At 34.4% G+C, this 20,674-nt stretch overlaps 1 protein-coding gene across 2 annotated transcripts in view; it reads left to right on the forward strand.

The window, feature by feature from the left end:
* LOC150098830 (uncharacterized) overlaps nt 1-20,674 on the forward strand; it is a 152,713-nt gene that overhangs the window by 32,553 nt on the left and 99,486 nt on the right. For both annotated transcript variants that reach the window (XM_090405417.1, XM_090405416.1), the window contains 2 exons: nt 13,020-13,094; nt 20,251-20,391. In XM_090405417.1, the coding sequence (XP_090261543.1) occupies nt 13,047-13,094; nt 20,251-20,391 (189 nt within the window). In that variant the 5' untranslated portion in view covers nt 13,020-13,046. The remainder of the gene's footprint in view (nt 1-13,019; nt 13,095-20,250; nt 20,392-20,674) is intronic.

The following is a 20,674-nucleotide window of genomic DNA, read 5'->3' on the forward strand; positions in this document are numbered from 1 at the left end:
GATTTTTAATGCGCTTTCCTGACAGAAAACGAATTAAACAATAAACACTTTATACGGTAACCAATTGACGTACATGCCTGCGAAAGGGTATTTCCCCTAATATAAATTCGCTACTTATAACTACATGCGCGATACGGGCAGACGCAAATTGATCTCTCCACAGCTCGAGGTGGTAAAATTGCAACGTAGGTCGCGGTATAATCTGAGAGATAGATTCATTACTAGTATGTGCTAAAATGCAATAAAACATCAAGAAAAAACACTGCAAATACATGATGGTAAAAATTAAGTGGATATTGAATCTAACATTATTTCATAGCCGAATGAAATTCGTGCCGACTATATAAAACTAAAAGTTTCTGCGGATGCAAGCATAAGCAACCTTATGGGCAACTCGTAGTAAAGGTGGAGTAAGCTCCAGTTCACTTGCATTAGTATTTTCCATAAATGTAAAGCACATCTCCTCGAGGACATGTATGATAAATAAGCCTTTGGCTCTCTATTTCAGTAATACATGATGGTTTATTTATTTTCAGTTACAATCTAAAAATTATTGAACAAAGAATAAAAAATGAAAACAACTAAACCATACTATACTGATAATACCGCCATGTACTGACCATCGGAGGTTTGGGTATCGCTCAGATACAGTTTACTGTCAAATATCACAAACCTTTACATAACATGTGTTAAACCAAACTGACAGTGCGGAATATCACTCATAATATATGAATGCACAGCTACTCATGACCTCCAAGCTATACACTGAATTGTGTAAGAATATTTATATTAAACATTTTGCATGTATCTGTCAGATCAGCTACGAGCGCCGGAGGATTAACAAAGATAAAATTTGATTTTTAAGTCGCGCGGTAAAAAAAATAAAAAGAAAAAATAATATGAAAGGATAAAGGGTTTGTACAATTTTTATCAAAACCACGTTGTATAAGTACCGAGTTGAACAAGGGTTATTACTAAAATTTGTAGACCGCGTTATATCGAAACCGCGTTGTGTAACGAGGGTTACCTGTATATACAGTATATCATCAATATTAATATTTTGCTTTTTATTATTATTATTATTATTATTATTATTAATGTAACAAATTATTAATAATTTGCTTGTATACAATACAAGCGAAGACCTGTATAAAACAGCTGAAATGGTTGGGCTTAAAATTATTATTATTGTTATTACCTGCACTTTCAAGTAGTCCAAGAACTCATCGCATGAGGGCACTGTACCCTACAACAACACTGAACAGAAAATGGCAACAAAAAAAAAACCTGCTAATGCCTATTATTTATTCCCTATTAGGAGTGGGTCGAGGCCGTTTAGCCCTATCTGACTTTTGGGGGCCTGAGGGGGAAAGCTCAGTCTCCACCGGTAGCCAATCAGAGATAGCTGGCCCAAGACCATCAGTAATTATACAAATGCCGCCATCTCGTGGTCCCCTAATCCTAATATTATTTTCTGATGAAGGCACTCATCAGAAAATAATATTAGGATTAGGGGACCAGCATTATTTTAAAGGGGACTAGCATTATTTTAAAGCCGAAACTTTCATTCGGCTTTAAAATAATGCTGGATTTAATAATTTAATATCCACTTTACTTATATAATTTTGCATCGCCGGACCAAAGCCTTTTGGCTCTTTATTTTAGTAAATATTTTTTTTCAGTCGTTTCATAAATTCCCAAGAAATACTGTGGGTTTAGGATCGTTTTTTTTTTTTGAGTTTCCGGGAGAGGGAGAGAGAGAGAGAGAGAGAGAAAAAAACACTTGCCCATGTCAGAAGTCGACTAACTCGAGAACCGGTCGAAAAAAAAAACCTTAGAAAAAGTTTCTTCTAATCGGCGATTAGAATTGAACTTACGTCGTTCTTCAAGTAGTCACGACCGAAGCACCAGATATGCTAATTCCACTGTGCTGCACAGGCGCAATATGCCACAACGAAAAATAAAATCAACCAACATATAGTAGAAGTTAAGAATTTTACATAGTTGGGAGAAAATGTAGAACTGACAATGATATAATGCAAGGATTGACAAAAGCTACTAATGATTTCCGAAAATTAAATGATATATGAAATCATCCAAATATCAGAATAAAACAAAAATAAAGTTCTTCAATAGCAATATTAAGGCCGTAATATTACAGGGATCAGGATCGTACTTATGCACAGGTGCACGAGGCCCTAGCTGAGGGTTCCGAAAAATTAGTGCCAATTTAAAGGCCACAAACAATGAAGAAGGAGGGCGGAGCACTCTAACGCCTCAAGAAAAGTGTAGGTACGATCCTAATATAGATCAGAGACATGGAACTGACCTGAACAAGAAGTTAAATTAAATAGTTTACAAACAAAATATGTGCAGAAAATATTAAAAATATTTTGGCCCCAACAATAACATATAATCTAACTCAGAAAAAAAAAAAAAATGTCTCCTATGTTTTCCATTTGCCCGCACTAAGGCAACTCGTTAATCTGGGGGAGTGTATTCCCGTAAGCTCTCTGGTCAACTTACCTTAGGAAACTTTCATAGTGTCTACATTCGGCTTTAAAATAATGCTGGATTTAATAATTTAATATCCACTTTACTTATATAATTTTGCATTGCCGGACCAAAGCCTTTTGGCTCTTTATTTTAGTAAATATTTTTTTTCAGTCGTTTCATAAATTCCCAAGAAGTATTTGCAGAACATTTGATTCATAAGTTAAAATTATTTTGTGATTATTTATAAAGAATTTATGAAGGTTAGTTGCATAATATGCCCTTTTAAACACAGTAAATTGAATTTTAAAACTTAACTGTAGCTTTCTTTTATTTGCCGATAAAAGAAAGCTATATTTTTCCTGTCGCAAAGAAATATTTCATAACAATGATGGATAAAGATTAAAATAAAAAGGGCACCATTTTAATCGAGACCTGTGAAGTATTAATAAAACATTTGTATTATTCAATTTCTTTTGGGTATTGACTTGTGGTAATGCAGTAGATAAAGCATTTTCTCTAACGTTGACAGACTGGATTCGAATTCTCCTGTAGCATTGGTGTAAAACTCCTTTCAGTTTAGCATCTTATTAGGATTGTCCAAAAAAGTAAATCATAATCATAATAACTGGTAGATGACGTTCACTTTCGGCTGTCACACCACCGTTTTGCTTAATTTTAGGCCTGCAAGAGTAATAAAACCATACTTGTTCTTATGTGCATGTTTCTCAACTTGCTTAACTCAAAGTATACCTATGCTATAATGTATTAGAAAATTTCAAGACTATTTATAGTGGGTGGGGCAGTCAATTAAAATATACGCCACGAAATCATCCAAATTCAGCGAAACTTTGTAGGAATACATTGTGTGTCATGCGTAAGCGATATCTGAGGGGGGGGGGGGTGTGGGAGGGGGGGGGAGTTCCAGAATTCACCACCAGTGTGAACTATATGATGTACCGAATGTAGATAGAGTATTTTCGGTGTGTGTGTGTGTGTAAGGAAAAAAACGACACAAGCATAAATAACAAATTTTTATTCGCTTCCATTATGCATTCACGGACTGCGCTGTTCAATGTGCTGCCCTTCCCAGTATGCCACAAACTGCATGCTTCACGCGGTGTGTTCAATGGCAGAAGAACACAGCTGGTTAGGCCTGAAGTTGCGCAAATGCTGCATTATGCTGTCTTTCAGCGCTGGCAAGTTATTAGGATGATCCCGATAAACACTGTCTTTGAGAAATCCCCAGAGCCAGAAGTCACGGGGTCGGAGCAAGTGAATGAAGTGGCCATGCAAGGTTGATCATTCTGGCTTCCGTGAAATGTTCTCGAAGAACCTCCTGTAATAATCTTTCGACCAATGACCCCCCCCCCCCCCGTGAAAATGACTGAATCCATTCTGTAGCTGTAGCACAAGAAAATTTTTTGTCATATTCCGAAACCTTTCGGCAGTAGCTAAGCAAGGCACGGGACCCGACTGGAGAATGTCCTTGAAGAATGGTCCAATGATAAACGGAACTGTAAACCCGCACTAGACAGTAACTTTGAGTGAATGCAAAGAAATTTGTTGAATTGCAATGCGGGTTTTGCGTAGCCTTACCGGCAGCCCTGAGTATTCACAGCTCCCTTCAGGTGAAAGTGAGCCTCATCTCCGCACAAAATCATCCACGGCCACGCATCGTCCAACTCCACTCGAGCAAGGAATGCTAAAGCGAGTGTCAGTCGACTTCCAAAGTCCTGCGGACGCAGCTCCTGTGTCAGGGTTATCTTGAATGGGTAGAAATGGAGAATCTTCCGCCTAATTTTCCAAAAGGTTGTGTAGGGCACATTCACGTGTCTTGATACAGCCCGTGCACTGTAGGAACCAAATGCTGTTATTCATGGCCTGCTCCATAACGGCAGTAGCAAGTTCATTCACTTGTTGTGAACTGATTGGTTTGCGATCTCTGCCAGGTCTAACTGCCGACGATCCCGTTTCGTTGGCAGTTAGACTAAGACCATGTGCTTTGCGATGAATGATTAGCCAATCGGTTAGTCATTCGTCGCAGAGCACATGGAGATAGTAGATTTCGTCGACATTTGTTTGGGAGACGAAATTCTCGGAGTGCAACAACAGCATAGCAATTGTTTAGTGCAACAACAGCATAGCAATTTTTATGTACAGCTTCACGAACAAAGCACATTGGGGCAAGGTTAGTGCTATCACTGCGGACGGTATTAACATTAACAGCCAGAATGAAAGGAAAAATCCCCTGTCCATATAAACCCACCTGCCTACTTGTGCGATATGCAAATTCTATGTATTTGGTATTTGCAATGCTTCTGGTGAGGAATTTGGAACTTTTTTTTCAGATATCGCCTCCGCATGACTCACAATGTATCCCTGCAAAGTTTTACAGCATTTGAATCACTAGATGGCGCTCCACAATGCCTTAAACAAGAATTCTTTAATTTTGATCACCCAGTATTATAATGTTGTTTTGAAGTAACAATGTGTCTTAAAATCTTTCCTGTCAGTATCTTTCTTCTTCTTTGTCTCGTCTTCCTTTCACAAACCTAGGACTGGTCGATCTATTTCAATCCCAGCCCAGCGTTTCATCGGTCCTGCTCCTGTTTTTCTCTGTCTCCTTGTTGTATAATTCATCTTCTTCCTGAGTATCCTTTCATAATGCATTCATTCTAGATACAGTATTTTTGTTCTATTTATTTCATAAGGTTTTCTAGGCTTGTATAACCTGCAAATCTTCTCACATATTTCATTTTCCAAAAAAAAAAAAAAATCAACTAACGCCTTTTTATTCCCGTATAGGGAGTAGGCGAGGCCGTTTTAGCCCTATCTAACTTTTGGATATTAGGGGAGGGGTTCAATCTCCGGTAACCAATCAGAGATAGCTTGCCCAAGACTATCACTAATATCATGACGTCCGGTGAAGAGAGGCGACTGACAAGTACTGCTATCTCGTAGTTCCTAATCCTAACACTATGTTTGCTGTCTGAAAATAGTGTGGGTTCTACGGCCAATTTGCTTGAGTTTCGGGAAAAAAAACGAGTTTCCTGGAGAAAAAACCTGCTTGCCCGTGCCAAAGATCGACTAACTCGGGAATTGGTCGAAGAAAGGCTTAGTAAAAGTTCCTGTATTCGGCGACTAGAATCGAACTATGAGACTCTATCTTCAGGAGATGTAGCGCTATGGAAGGCACATGCCATCTCCACTAAGCTCATTTGTGACGTAGCTTTTTTTTAAATTTTTTTTTAGATTTTTAAAAAAAAATATTTTTTATCTGTAAAATTAATTCTCTTGGACGGATAGCCAGTATAGTGTGCAATAGTTGATTATTTAGCAACAACTGCATCTTTAGACTAATTCACATTGCAACATATTGTGTGAGGATTTTATGTGCAGTAAGAATATGATTTTAATTTAAATTGAATAAATATTTCATGTATGAAATATTTATTCATGTATGAAATATAAATATGACGAAGTCACGAAGCCATGGCAATTTCGTCGAGCATTCACTTTCTTAATCTTTAGTTCATCAAGATTCACTAGATGTGATTGTTATTCGTAGTATTTATGTAACAAAATTTCTTCGAATTCTAATTTATCCTGACAATAAGATCACTGACTTGTGTACATTAAATTCAAATATCCTTTGTCAATACTATTGATTAATATTATTTCGTGTAATTGCTGAAAATGAAATTCACATTATACACGAACTTGCTATCGGATATGTTCACAGTCTGCATATAAATATCATGGTAACTGACTTAGGCATTCAGGTACCGTTTACATTCACAAGCAGGAAAATAACACAATATTATAATCGATTGCTGAAACATTATTCGCGGACGTGCTTAGGAAGATGCGCCATCTAGGAAAGTTATCATTAAATTGTATACGGTTGAATATACTTTAAAAATCAAGGACGTTGCCAAACGAAAAAAGTAGTACTGTAAATAGAACAATAATGGCCTAAAGCTTGTTTCAAGTTTTAAAAATTGTGAACTGATTTTTTTCTTCATATTATTAATTTATTTACGACTAGTTGATATTTATATTAAATACAGAATAATGATCAGTTAATGTTTACGAAAACAAAGTTTTATTGTAATTTAAAATATTTTCAGTTATTTCAGTAGTACAATATGATTTAGCAAATAAGTGATGATTATTAGAGTTCTGGATGTTGATGTTGTGTAGATTAAAATATAAGGATTTCATCTGGTTGCTGCACTTCATTAAATGATTATATTCATTTGCGATGCTAAAGTTGTTTCAGAGGGGGAGTTTCAGTAAAAGACTTGACTGTTCTGCCTCCGGCTAGTGACAGTGGTCATGCTGTACTCACTCGAGAAGTGGATAAGTGTGTGGATGTTCCATTTAGAAAAGGTTATATGCCCAACTGAATTCAAAGCTGGAAGTTATGACCAATTGAGGAAACTATTAGTTTCGATCCCATGGTATCGGTTGTAGATGAGCAAGGATATCGGAAGTGCACGGGAAGTATTTAAAAATACTTAAGGTTGCAATATTAAAATATCCTTAGAGTTCGAAGAATAAACAGGGTGGGAGTGAATCGATGTACAATCTTATTAAGCAAGAGATTTTTAAGCGAAAAAAAATGATGTGGGCCTGAATATCGTGTGCATAAGGAGGACGCGAGTTATGGAAATTATAAGGTGCAGGCCAGAAGAGTTAGGTTAGTTTGGATAACTAAATATTGTGTGTGTGTGTGTGTGTGTGTGTGCGCGCGCGCGCGCGCGATTAATGTAGAGTGTCTTCCTACGATGAGTTCTTGGACTCTGGAGGTTTCATAATAATAATAATAATCCATATCGGAAAATGCTTAAACATTAAAATTATTTTCTTGTCACCATCCATGCAAAGAGAAATTCATTTCAAGCACTAGAAATAAACATCGGATTCTTCAGCAGTTATCTATAGCACTATTTGTCATATCCATTGACACTTTCACGTCTTCCAACGCTGGTACGAATCGCGAAATAATTTTAGATATCACTTTTTCTCGACTTCTCGTCTTTTATCTCTGTTTCCTTGACCTAATTGAATGATGAAAAACTGTCGACCCTTGGAGATAACACTTATTACGGGGAAGAATGGATTACAACTCTTTGAAATCAACAGTGATATGTAGATAGTTGACGAATACTATCAAGCACATCAACTTCTCGAGTTCTGTTAATTTGTTTTGCATCCAAATAATGCTGCAGACTGACAGTTATACATGATGTGAACACTGAGGTTTTTATATACTTTGCTGGAATAGAATTTATGATTGGAATCCCGGATTCCTTTTTTTTTAACATTCTGGTTTCATTAATTATTATTTAAGGATTTTTTCCTACCCGATCCTAATTATATTAATATTAAGATACATTTTAAATGAAATGAAAAATAACAAAATCGAGTAGTATGAGATTGAATTTTTTTAATTCACTAATTTAAAAAAGATTTATATTTATTAATCAGGCATGAATTTTTAATATGTATATTCGTTTAAATTATTAAATTTAAATTTAAAAATTAAATTTAATTTAAAAGTTAACAGGTAATCTCGTACAGAGGTGTCAGATTTTCTTCTTGGAAACGATGATTTTACGTCTACAAATCAAGCAAACTGGCTGCAGAACACACACACACAAATTGATTTATCAAGTTTGTCTCAAATGCAGAATATTTGGATATAATGCTGAATGCTTTTATTAAATGTCTTTTATTGAATATTAAACTTTTATGGGATCCTTTATAAGATATATCCCCCCCCCACTTTATTGTTAGCTATTATCAATGCCCGATTTCCTCTTCAAGTATTCTCCCTCTCTGCATTCAGTTTTTACTTATCCTTCTACATTTACATAGTTTGACATTGATGACTCATTGTTTATTATCAGGAAAGGTCGATGACCCTGAAGCACATTAATAGGCTGACTGTGTGTTGTGCTAAGCGTACTAGAATTTGCGCTGTTCTTTCATATGTCCAAATATGTATATATGTAAGCAAAGCTGTGTGTATGTGTTTACTAGTATTCACCAGTTAAGCACGTGTTAATTATAGTGTAAATAGCATATTTCATTATTTATAATTCAGTATTTTAAGCATGGATATGGAAATTAAGTATTTCCAGAAAAAATAAATAAATAAAAAATAAAATAAAATGTTTTGTTCCATTCAGTAGTATACTATACAATAATATACTAAACTTTTTTTTTTTTTTTAAGCTGCTCGCATTATTTAAAGAATTTATTTATAAATAGTATTGATTTGCTAAGCTGAGTTGGTATAGACGAAGCCTTTGGTCGGAAAGACATGGGTTGGATTCCAGTCTATGACGTGAGGAGCCTTTATCTGGTCTCTTTCAAATAAAGGTAAGTTAACCGACCTCATACGGAGGTGGAGGGTTTTTCTCCTGGTAACTCGGGTTTTTCATCCCTCAAAATGAGCAAACCGGTCCCGTAAACACACGCGGCTACAGTCATAAATTCAGCAAGGAAAGCTGTAAATCACCTTGCATCATTATCTCCCTAGTAATCAGCTGCAACCCTCTGAAAGAGAGGAAGCCACAGGACTAGGATAGGATTGATTAACTCTAAAATAACATTATTGCAATTGCAATTGCATGCTTAAGCTAAATTTATATTTTATTCACTTGTAATCTTTCTGAATGTTTTAATCTCAGAAGTAGAATTACTAGCGAATGAGATGAAATCATTTTTTGTCGTTCGTCATTTTTAATCGGACAAAATACATACATCCAGTAGTGACCTAGACCAAAAATAAGAAATAAAATGAGCAAAATGGATTTTTTTTAAAAAAAAAGCAACACTTATCTAAATGATCTGCAAGAATTATAAAGAAAAAAAAAAGATTTAGTTTCGTGTCAGTGTAATCCATGTATTTATAACACCATAAATAAAGAATTAAGAATTGCTAAATGCATCGTTGTTTATTTAATATCATCAATTTCTTTTCTTTTCTGTCTTCATTTTTTTTTTTTCATTCGACAAAGAATTCCTTAATATTCTTGTATAGCGACTTCTTCGTCACAGCGATTGAGTCCAAAGGTGTTTGTGGCCGATGAACATATAATTTTGTACGATATCGAATCGTTTTTGGCAAATTTTAGGACTAAAATAAATAACATCACAATGCTTTGATGACTCCCTTTTTTTTTTTCTTTTTTTACAAAAGATCCTGATTGTCAAATTTCATTAAAATCCGTCCTGTCAGTTACGAATTATTGTTAAACAACAATCTGATACACACTCCATTTATTTATTTATTTTCCTACTTATTATTATTATTTTTTTATTTTACTCTTTATCTTATTAATTTTTACTTATTTTATTTTATTATTTATTTTAAGGAGAGAAGAATGTTTAGGGAAAAATTGCATTCTTTCACAAGAGAGGGGTGGATCTCATCATTGGATAGTTGGAATTTTCAAGCCGCAAAACAGGCAAACTGGCTAGAAGAACACGCACATAATGCGATGTCTGGCTGACTTAATTGCTTCTGCCGTATTTCTGTCGTAATATTAGAACCCCCCCCCCTCCCAGGACTTCGTTATTATGAGAACAATTTGACAATTTCGTTACGTTGTATTAAATAAATTAATTAAAAAAAAAACTTAAAAACACTGCTTTTCAATACTGGGAGGTCAAGACTCTATTCTCCAATAAATCACATTCGCTTGATTTTTGTCTGAGATAAACCTAATTCCTATCTCTGCTCTTTACTACTCATGAAGTTCGTGGAAGTTGAAATTACAGTAATATCGGTCAAGCTTATGAAACATTTATTAACACAATTTCATAAATACACTGCAATTTTTTTTCGATTTCCGAACAGGCAGCTGTGATTATTAAAAAGTGGGTCATTCCTGTTGTTATTTTTTATGATTTTTTTTTAAAGATTCACTATTTCAGTGTACTAACTTACATATATTACGTGAGTACATTTTAAATTTATGATAATTATGTACCACAACTGTAGACATTTCTACTGTTTTCAAATCAAAGCTAATCATCGATGTGAAATTGAAAAAAAAGTTTAAGATTGATATTCGAAAAGAATTCTCCGAAAATAAAATCATTGTAATTGGTAGCTCAGGAAAGAAGAAAGAAAAATATACATACTTTCCTATAGCTAGTGTAATTGCATTCTTACTGATAGAAGTGTCTTCAGATTTTTAAGTAGAAAAGGTAAACACCTGTCTACCGAAAGCACTCGATATGCCATCCATCAGCTTACGGAAATGGGATTCAGTCAGATAAACTATTTGACAACGACGACATCTCGAACACAACCTACATTATAGTCATTCTGTTGTTAGAAGAGAAAGAGAAACGTTATCCATACGATTTCCAGCAATAGTTCTCTAATTTTTACGTATTACAGTTTATTGAGTTGTACAGAGGCTGTACAAGGTAAGTTTTTTACTAAAATAAAGAGCCAAAAGGCTTCAGTTCGGCGATGTGGATATTAGATCCAGCATTATTTCATAAGGCAAATTTTTTTTAAGGTAAATAAGGAATTTTTTTTTTTTTTAAGATCGAAGAACTGGCTAAATTTTATCACTTAGGTTAGATAGAAATATGTTTATTGTTTGAAGATAGTATCTTCAGTTATTCTTTATAATTACTAATAAATCTTCTGAAGAAATTGAGCTTCTTAATCATAATCATTAGTGGCACGGATAGGAGATTGGCTGTTAGACAGACATCAGAGGGTGGTGTATGGTGGAGTGGAATCAAGGCGGCTAGTGGAGTGCCTCAGGCCTCTGTACTAAGACCACTAATATCTAATTAATTTATACATTAATGATAAAAACGGAAGATTTGAAGGGGGGGGATATTCAGTTGTTTGCCGATGATGCAAAACTGGGGAGGGCAATAGTTGATGAAGGTGATGTGGATATCTTACAGGATGATTTCAATAAATTGGCAGTGTGGGCAAGGTTGTCAAATCAAGGTTGTAAAATGTAAGATAATGCACCTTGGGATGAAAATATTACACACTTCGTATTATATTGATGATACGAGTGTACAGGAAATTGATGAAAGGATCTGGGAGTGGTAGAGATTTGAAATTCATAGGACATATTGCAAAAGTTGCAAAATAACTGACAGGATTACTTGGATGCTGAAGCACACATTGACAAGTAAAGATAGGTTACTATCCTTCTTTTTAAGGCTGTGATTCGGTCACATGTTGTCTTCTGTGTACAGATTTAGTCGTATACGTTTCTTGAGGAAGTGATGGAGAGGATTCAGAGACGAGTGATCAAGCTGGTGACAGGTCTGCGGAATATCCTGTTTGAGGACAGATTGAAGGTGGGTGTGTGGTTTGCAGAGTTTAGCTAACAGGCGGAGGAGAGGGGATATGATAGAAGCATTTAAGTTATATCATTATTATTATTATTACATTAATAATAACTCTACCACTTTCGTAATAGAGAGAGGTTCAATAAACTTCAGTTCAAAAGCCCTTCTCTAACCTCCCTAACTGGAAAGACCTGTTCGAATCTCGGGATTCGAACAGGTCTTTCCAGTCAAACAAAAGGCATTGTCCTTTACTTATTGACCGAGCTACGGTGGCTCTTGCTTTTCTTTTGAATAATTTAAAGACATCTGAACATTTAAAATTAATCACAAACTATCAAATACATAACTGTTTTTTTATTTTTATTATTTTTATTTATTTATTTTAATTTTTATAAAGCCTGTGCGGTGATTCACCTGAATCGATATCTTGATTTTAGGCATCACGAATGACAGGAAATAAAACAAAAATGCCCTCGAGACAGTGCGAAGTGTGAAAGTAATGATTTGACAAATATGACTAATTCTTTGACATATTATCAAGATTGATTTTAATTCGGTCAATGAATTGCATATTTTACATAAATCTACTTATTGCCAATAAATACTGTTAATTAAATTTGAATGTCAATGTCTAAAAGTGTGAAGAAATTTATCTTATAATCCAATTGATGCTATAGAATTACTTACCACTTATATACTGTCACATGAGTTCATTTATTTTTTTTTACATTCCACGTAGAAAAAAAAGTATGAAAAACATTGGCATTGAAGTTACTATTACTACTTGCCGATTGCTAGCTAGTGCTCGTTTTTTAATGTGTGTATAGTGTAAAACTTCAAAGTAATATATTGCAGTAAAATCATGATTATTAGGTATTTTGTAGACTGATGCTAAGCCTTAATGATGTACCATCATATATGCGGTTGTTATTTCTTTTAAAAATATTTAATAAAATTATTTAAAATCTTCACTTTTTTTTTTTTTTAGATTTCTCTCATTTAAAATTTGGTTAACATTTATTCATTCATAATTTAATAAAAATTATAAAAGAAATATTTAAAAAAATTATAATTGTCAGAAATATATTTAAAAATGCATTAAAGTAATAAAATCAATTAAAATTAAATCATTTCAGGTTAATAAAGATATTGAATTAAAATTATTAATTCTGTAGCATTCGTGGTAAGCTGTCGCCTCCACCATGGGGTGTGGAGGAAGTAAACCGACGGGACCAACTGGAATTATCCAAGTAAGTTTATCTGTTCAGGCATACTATTTAGCTGATATTTCATTTTCATTTCTGTGCAAAACAAAATATGTCTTTTATATTCAAATTCGATAACACAAAGATAGTTTTACCTATGAATTATTAATTAACGAGTGAGGATGTCTTAAAAGAGGAATGGAAGAGGTGAGAATACTTTTTATTGAAAAGCTAATAGAATAATTTAAATTATATTTAATAATATAGACATATACCATGTCTTCATGGTAACTTTAAATCACATCAAACAACATTATCATTTAAAAATTTATATCGTACTGGTATTGTGCTGTGGATTGTAGTACATAACATCCATCCACTATAACAATAAAGATTTAATTTATCATATCATTGGCATTTTATTGGAAATATATTTTTATCAACTTGTCAGAAACATTAAAAAAAAGTCATGAAACGTCTCCCTTCTAAATTAACATAGCGCAAAAAATTGCACTGCTGATTAATACAAATTCATTTATAATAAAAAAAGTTAATTAAATATTTATGTTAATTAAATTTTATTCAAGAAAATTTTAATTTGTTTTAATATGTGTTAATAAAATTATACTTTATTAAGACACCTTTTATATTTTAAAGTAATTATAATATAATTAATAGTCCATTTTGTTAATAATTAAATTTGGAGGCTTAGATATTATAAGCGAAAAAAAAAGTCCTTTTTAGGACTTCCAGGGTAACAAATGGCAATGCTTTAGCCAATGAAGTTTTAACTGAGGCTATTGCCGTTACCCAGCCATGACTAGAGCTTTTTAGCTCAATAACACTCCATCCACACAGATTTTTAGCTCAATAACACTCCATCCACACAGATTTTCCTCATTCAGATGACGGGATAAAGAGTCAAGGACTCAGTCCATCGCCCAGTTCTTTTAAGAACTTAAGAACTAATAATTAAATTATTACCATCTCGGTTATTGATTAGTCGACCGTGAGATGCAGTGATTAATTCCCTTGGAGGGTAATGGATGGCAATGCTGTAGCCAATGAAATTCTAACTGAGGCTCGGCTATTGCTGTTACCCTCTTGCCGTGATCAGAGCGTTAGTAGCTCAGAATAATTATTATGATCGGGAGAATCGACCGTGAGATGCGGTGATTAATACCCTTGGAGGGTAATAATGGATGGCAATGCTGTAACCAATGAAGTCCTAACTGAGGCTCGGCTATTGCTGTTACCTTCCTGCTATGATCAGAGCTTTAATAGCTCAATAACACCTTATCCTTACACTGTCCTCTACAGATAACGGGGAAGATGAAAAGCATTCTTGCTTCGCCCCTTTAAGCCAGTCCTTATAAGGACTAATAATTATTATTACATTGTGATTACTTTTTGTAATTGTCGGTGAGTTTGTTTTAATGTTTTCAATTTCAGTTTTCCCTAATCAATGGGGTTGTAGTTGAAGTAATTTGTTTCGCAAATGTTGGTATTCTAACTAATGATCTGAAATGAATTGGACTTTCTCATCAAGTTAGATTTGACGGAGCACTGATCATCTTGATGCACTATGTTTTTTTTTTTTTTCCTTTTTCAATTGGAAACCTTACGTATGATTAAGTTTATATGTAAGTTTCAGCTGCTAGAGAGGTTCCGGTTTTGTGAGACGCCTAGCCTCGTACGAAGGATCTGCTGTTGAGGAGCTTTGCGCAAGTTGAGAGATTTTCAAATGTAGAGGAAATGAGGCATCCTTTATAATTAGCGGGATGTGGACCACCGCGCTTTGCAAGTACTGTTTTTTGGTTTTCTGCAGAATGCAGTTGGGTGCTTTTGTCTACATTTCATGTAGCGAAATTCTGCCTTACAACATGGCTGATCATGGCCAAAGCGATAGCATTGAGCTGTTAATAACTTGTTGTTTACTAATATTAGAGACAGTGAACTTTTGTGGTGTTTTATGCTTGCGAATTATCTTAATTTTAAAGCGGCGGTTTTAAAGATCAGTAAGAACCTCTTAGGTGGTGGGGGGGGGGATAATGTTTCGGTAACAACATAAAACACTTTTCAGGGTTTTTATTATAATTAGTGGAAGAATTATTTCGTTTTTCTTTCTCTTTAATTTCCTAGAAACCACCAAAATTTACTTTCTGATCTTGAGAGGACCCAGAAACAGATGGAGATGTAAACAGCGTAGGAGAGACCAAGGAATCTTCAAGATCAAGGTCAGAATTCTGTCTTGGCTTGGTCAAACATAAACCTGCTAGGGGCATTTGGCCTCAAGCAGTTCCCCAGCTGCTAAAATGGGACTAGAGTTTCTAAATTCAAGTCTTTCCAATAATTAAGATCAGCCACAACTGAAATAATTTCTATCTTCTCATGAAAACAGAATCACGAGAGAGAGAGAGAGAGAGAGAGAGAGAGAGAGAGAGAGAGAAGAAATACAAAGACTCACCGTCTATTTATAGTGTTTTAGACAAATTCAAGCATCAATGACACTAATGATTACTTTCTGACATAACTGTTCCGAGAATCCAAATCAATTCATTTATCAGTTCAAAATACTATACAATACTAAACTGCGATCACAAGGTTCAAGTCAAAATCTAAACCTGAAAACGCATTCGCCGCCACTATGAATATAGTAGTCACCAGTTCTCTCGAAAAATACAAATATTAAGATTAAGTGAAACCAGATGGAGTGCAACTGGTGAGATCAGAGTAGCATCAAACAAATATATCATATATTCTGGAAACTCGGAGGATGAATAACATAACAGGAGCGTCGCTCTGATGATGACAGAAGATGCAAGAAAGACACTATTGAAATGGAACCTAGTATTAGAAAGAATAAGAAAAGTTCGTTTCAAAACCAGATACAAAAATGTTACTAAAATAAACATTCTTCTGCCTATTTAACAACTTAATCACAGGAGGTATAATATTTTAACAGAAGAACACACATAAACAAACCTGGATCTCACCAGATAGAAAGAATAAAAATCAAATAGATCACATAACCAGAAATAAAATATGGAGATCTTCCTTGCAAGATGTGAGAGCGTAAAGAGGAACAGACGCATACACAGACCATATGCTGGTGGCGGCAAAGATAAAAAGGAAACTAGCAGATATTTAAATAAAGGAGCAAAAGAAACTGGTACAATATAAATATAAATATAGTGAAAAATAAGGATATGATAGAAAACTTTGCTAGTACGATCAAAAGCAAATATGAAACAATACCATAAAGTGAAGGGAAAAAATGCACATATAGAAGAAATATGGCAAAATATCAAACAATTTTACAATGAAGGAACTGAAGAAATACTAGGAAAACAGGAGAAAGTTGAAACAGTAGATAATAATATGGACAATAGCTAGAATCTGGGATTCCTTGACTTTGAATAAGCATTCGATAGTATAAACAGAGTAATACTTTGGAAATTGATGAAATATTACGGATGAAATATTATTGATGAAATATACCAGAGAAAATAATTAAAAGCAATGTACGACAATTATAAAATCAAGATAATATGTAATGGGAATTTAAGTAAAGAAATAAAAACAACAAGTGTAAGGTAAGGGTGCATATGCTCCCCTACAATCTTCTTAATAGAGTGGGTGACAAGAAATACAATAGACGAAAGCATTAATATGCAATGGGGATGGACAAATAAATTAAATGATTTAGAGTTTGCTGATGCCATTTGCTTGCTAGCTCAAAAGCACCAACATATGCAAAGAAAAATAGATCATTTAAACTGGGAAGCCTCAGAGCGTGTCTTTAAAATAAATCAAAATAATAAAGATTAATCCCAAACAAAATCTAACACGCCAACTTATGGAAGAATCACAGCAGACACATTTGTATATCTAGGATCAGTGGTGAGCTGAAGTAGTAACAGGACATAAAAAATAAAATACAGAAAGCCCTTCCAATACAATAAAAAATCATATGGATAAGTAAAGAAATAAATCTCAAGACAAAAATAAGACTCTGCGACGCAAATGTAAAAGCTATTCTTCTTTATGGATCTGAAACCTGGAGATTCATCAAAAGGAATTTAAATAAACTGCAAATTTACATAAATAGATGTCTTAGAAAGATATTGGGAATATGCTGGCCAAACAGAATTGCGAACAAGACATTATGAGACGGTACAAATTAATCTGACATCAAAATAGAAATAATAAAAAGAAAATGGAAGTGGATAGGCCACACGATCAGAACCTCAGATAAGGATATAGCAAAGCCAGCCATGGAATGGAACCTACAGCGAAGCAGAAGAAAGAGATGACCTGGAGGAGAGAAATCGAAGCAGAGGTGAAACAGCCCGGAAAATCCTGGAATGAGATCAAGACAAAAGCAATGAGCAGAGTCCAGTGGAGAACAATGATTGAGGCCCTGTGCTCCGCAGAGAATGAAGAGGGTAAGTAAGTAAGCAAGAGTAAGTTCTTTCGAATCCACACACTTCGGTGGAAACTGCTGTCCAGATGTATTACACAATTCCTGTGTTAAAGAACGTGGCATATGACTCCCATATGTCGCATCTTGCTCCTTCATTAACTGGAGTCAACATCCACCGCTCTTCGAAAATCTCTTGACCCAGTTCCAATCATACATTCAACCGAAAAAATTGAGAACTCAGTATGGAACCTGGAAAGACAGATTTTAACTGCTTTGACATCTATAACTACCATGGTTACACGCGCAATTTCTGACCGTGTTCTAGACGAAATTAAACACCTGATTCGTGAAATAATAAATTAAGACTGCTCTGTTGCCGTAAGATTAGAGCAATTAACGGGAACTCAACAGGACCAAGAACCTTGTTCGATACTTAAAGACTTTGGAAACTAGAAATGGAACTGATTGCTGAACACGGAATAAATTAATAAAATACAGAAAGCCCCATATCAGTCTGTGGGGAAAATGATGAAGACAAGGACGTAAACCTCTCCCGCCAATTCACGGAGTTCGAAGGATATCGTATGGTGATGCAGAAAAGCTGAGTCCTTTCGCTGATATATTGGAGGAAACAATGCAGTCCCAAAGCATATCTACGATTTTAATTTCATAGAAAAGTACATATCCGTGTGTGCAGAGCAATTAAAAATGCAAATTAGCAATGTATCTCCCCCCCCCCCTGTCGACTGCGATCTAAATACTTAGTTGTTCAGCTAGATACAGGTCTCAATTACAAAGCACACAGACTTTGTGTGAACAAAAGCTAACAGAATGATTGCACAACTCAATACTCTCTCTTAAATCAAGCCAGCCACTTGAACACACACACACACAAAAAGTTACTGATGAAAAAAAAAAAAAAAAAAAGTGATAAGACCGATTCGCACCTATGCTTCACCAGCCTGGGGATATACGCCAGTGGCCAACTAGAACCCTCAAGACATCCGAAAGATAAAGACCTAAATCAAGTATATTAAATCCTTCTATAAGCCCACAAAAAATGCCGGCCGAGTGTCCAATATCTCCCTACCCCCTACCTCCGCTCATCGTTATCAACACAAATGAAAGGATAAAGTACCTAAGACTCAATCCTACACTCATTGCAGTGTAAGATTGAGTATTCTGAAATATTCTGAAAAGTAGCTGTAATATGTAATTATCATGATAGCATTATAAAACCTTCAGTCGAGAATTACTGCAGGTGAACATTTTAGACTATCTGTACTGAAGATTATCACAATATCTCCAGAAATTACCATATCACGTTATGTCATACGTTTCGCTACAATTAACTTCGAGGTCATTCACAGTAGTATAACACGCCTTTTTATTGCATGCTGTGAAGTTTACTGACGCTTTTCATGACTGAACGGATAAGTTACTTTATCGCAGTGTTTGCTGCGTTATATTATACGAGAAGATATTCTGAGCACGGACACGCTATTTTCATAGCAATAGAAGGTATCCGTTTAACCAAAACGAGAGAGTAGCAATCGACCCTGAAAAACACTGGCCTGCCCCCTTTTATTCCTCTTGTACATTATTCAGAAGAAGCTGCAAAAATTATATTGTGATATTATTATTTTTTTTATCTCCTAGCGTGTTCTTCATTCATTCTATTTCAGTCCACTGCCACCTTCTGGATAATACGAATATGGATATGATTTCTCGTGAATTTCAGAATAGTTACTTCAAAGCAGAGAAAACAAACGAAAGGGGGAAAAAAGTTACATGTTAAAAAAAATATAGTTTACACGTTTTGTACTAGAAAAATATGAACGCTAAACAATTTGAAAACGGATTTAATTCCTAATTATTCGTGATATCAAATGAAAATTATTTATTTATTCGTATTTTTGTATTACTTGAAAATTATTATTAGATGGTAATTAATTGTTTTTTAGAGCAAGTTTATTTTAGATATTCTTTCACACTTCTAACAATTTGCTATTTCAGTATGGTATTTATTGTTACTTTAAGGTCATCGCGTTGCCTTCTGTAATGCCGTTGCCTAGGCAACTAGCATTACAAAAAGAATAAACAGCTTTTGGACACCGTACACATATTTGCTTCTGAATTCTAAGTTAAATGCAGCTTGCAGTTATCACGAAGTAGTTGAACGTTTGTATTTTTTTTTTTTTTCTCTCTCCCTAGAGGACTGAATCTTGACGTCTGCCTAGTTTTACCCTGGGTAATATTATTATTATTTCAAAATACGAAAGTATTTTGAAACTGTGTAAAACTAATTTAGTAATTATGCCTAAATTTCAAGATTTATTCTGCATGTAGCATTAAAGTTTTCGGAATATGTATGGTACTTTAATTAAAATATTTTGCAAGGAAATTAACCTGATTAATTAAAGAAAATGTATGTTCACGTGGAATGATTGTTTTCTTTTGTGGAATTATCTAGTAATATAAAATATTAATTTCTGATGCAATACGTAACTATTAAAATATGGTTATTTCGAGTTGTATGGAAAGATAAAACATTAAAAAAAATCGAATTAGTCTGCAGTGGCATTTTGATCTTTCATTTGATTTTTACGATGTCATTTGACATAAAGATGGTTAAAAACTTGTTCCGGTATCAAATAAATTTGGTATAACGCTATAAAGGAAAGTTCTAAGTTAATCTATTATTGAGTAGAACTAAGATGAGTAACTGTGTGCGTGCGGAACTGATATTTTAATTGGTGTGTTTATCCATTGCAGAATGGAGTTACGAGGAATGATGACGTAGCCAAAAACGACATATCTCGCAATCAAAAACACATCGAAAGGCATCAAGGAAGAAAAGAAGTCGATGTTGGTGTACAGAAACTAAAGAAAGGAGTAGCTTCCAATAACATCAAGGTAGGGTATTGTAATCGGTACATTAAACCAGTAATAGAAGTGCAAATTAGTTCAACTTCTTAATTACTCTGTAGGATATATTTCATATATTCACTTGGAGTCCTGTTCCCCAACGTGGTTGTATTGCTTCGATCCCCCCCCCCCTCTAGTAAGACAGTAAATGTTATTTATATCAATTTACATTTATATTATTTACAGTTTTTTTATTATTATTATTGTTAAACAGGCATGAGTATTGGATGAATATAACGTACTACACATGAATATAACGTACAACGTACTA

This window comes from Typopeltis vanoorti, chromosome 15 (assembly GCF_054136105.1).
Source record: "Typopeltis vanoorti isolate ZY-2024b chromosome 15, IOZ_Tvanoo_1.0, whole genome shotgun sequence".
In the NCBI taxonomy this organism is placed as follows: domain Eukaryota; kingdom Metazoa; phylum Arthropoda; class Arachnida; order Uropygi; family Thelyphonidae; genus Typopeltis; species Typopeltis vanoorti.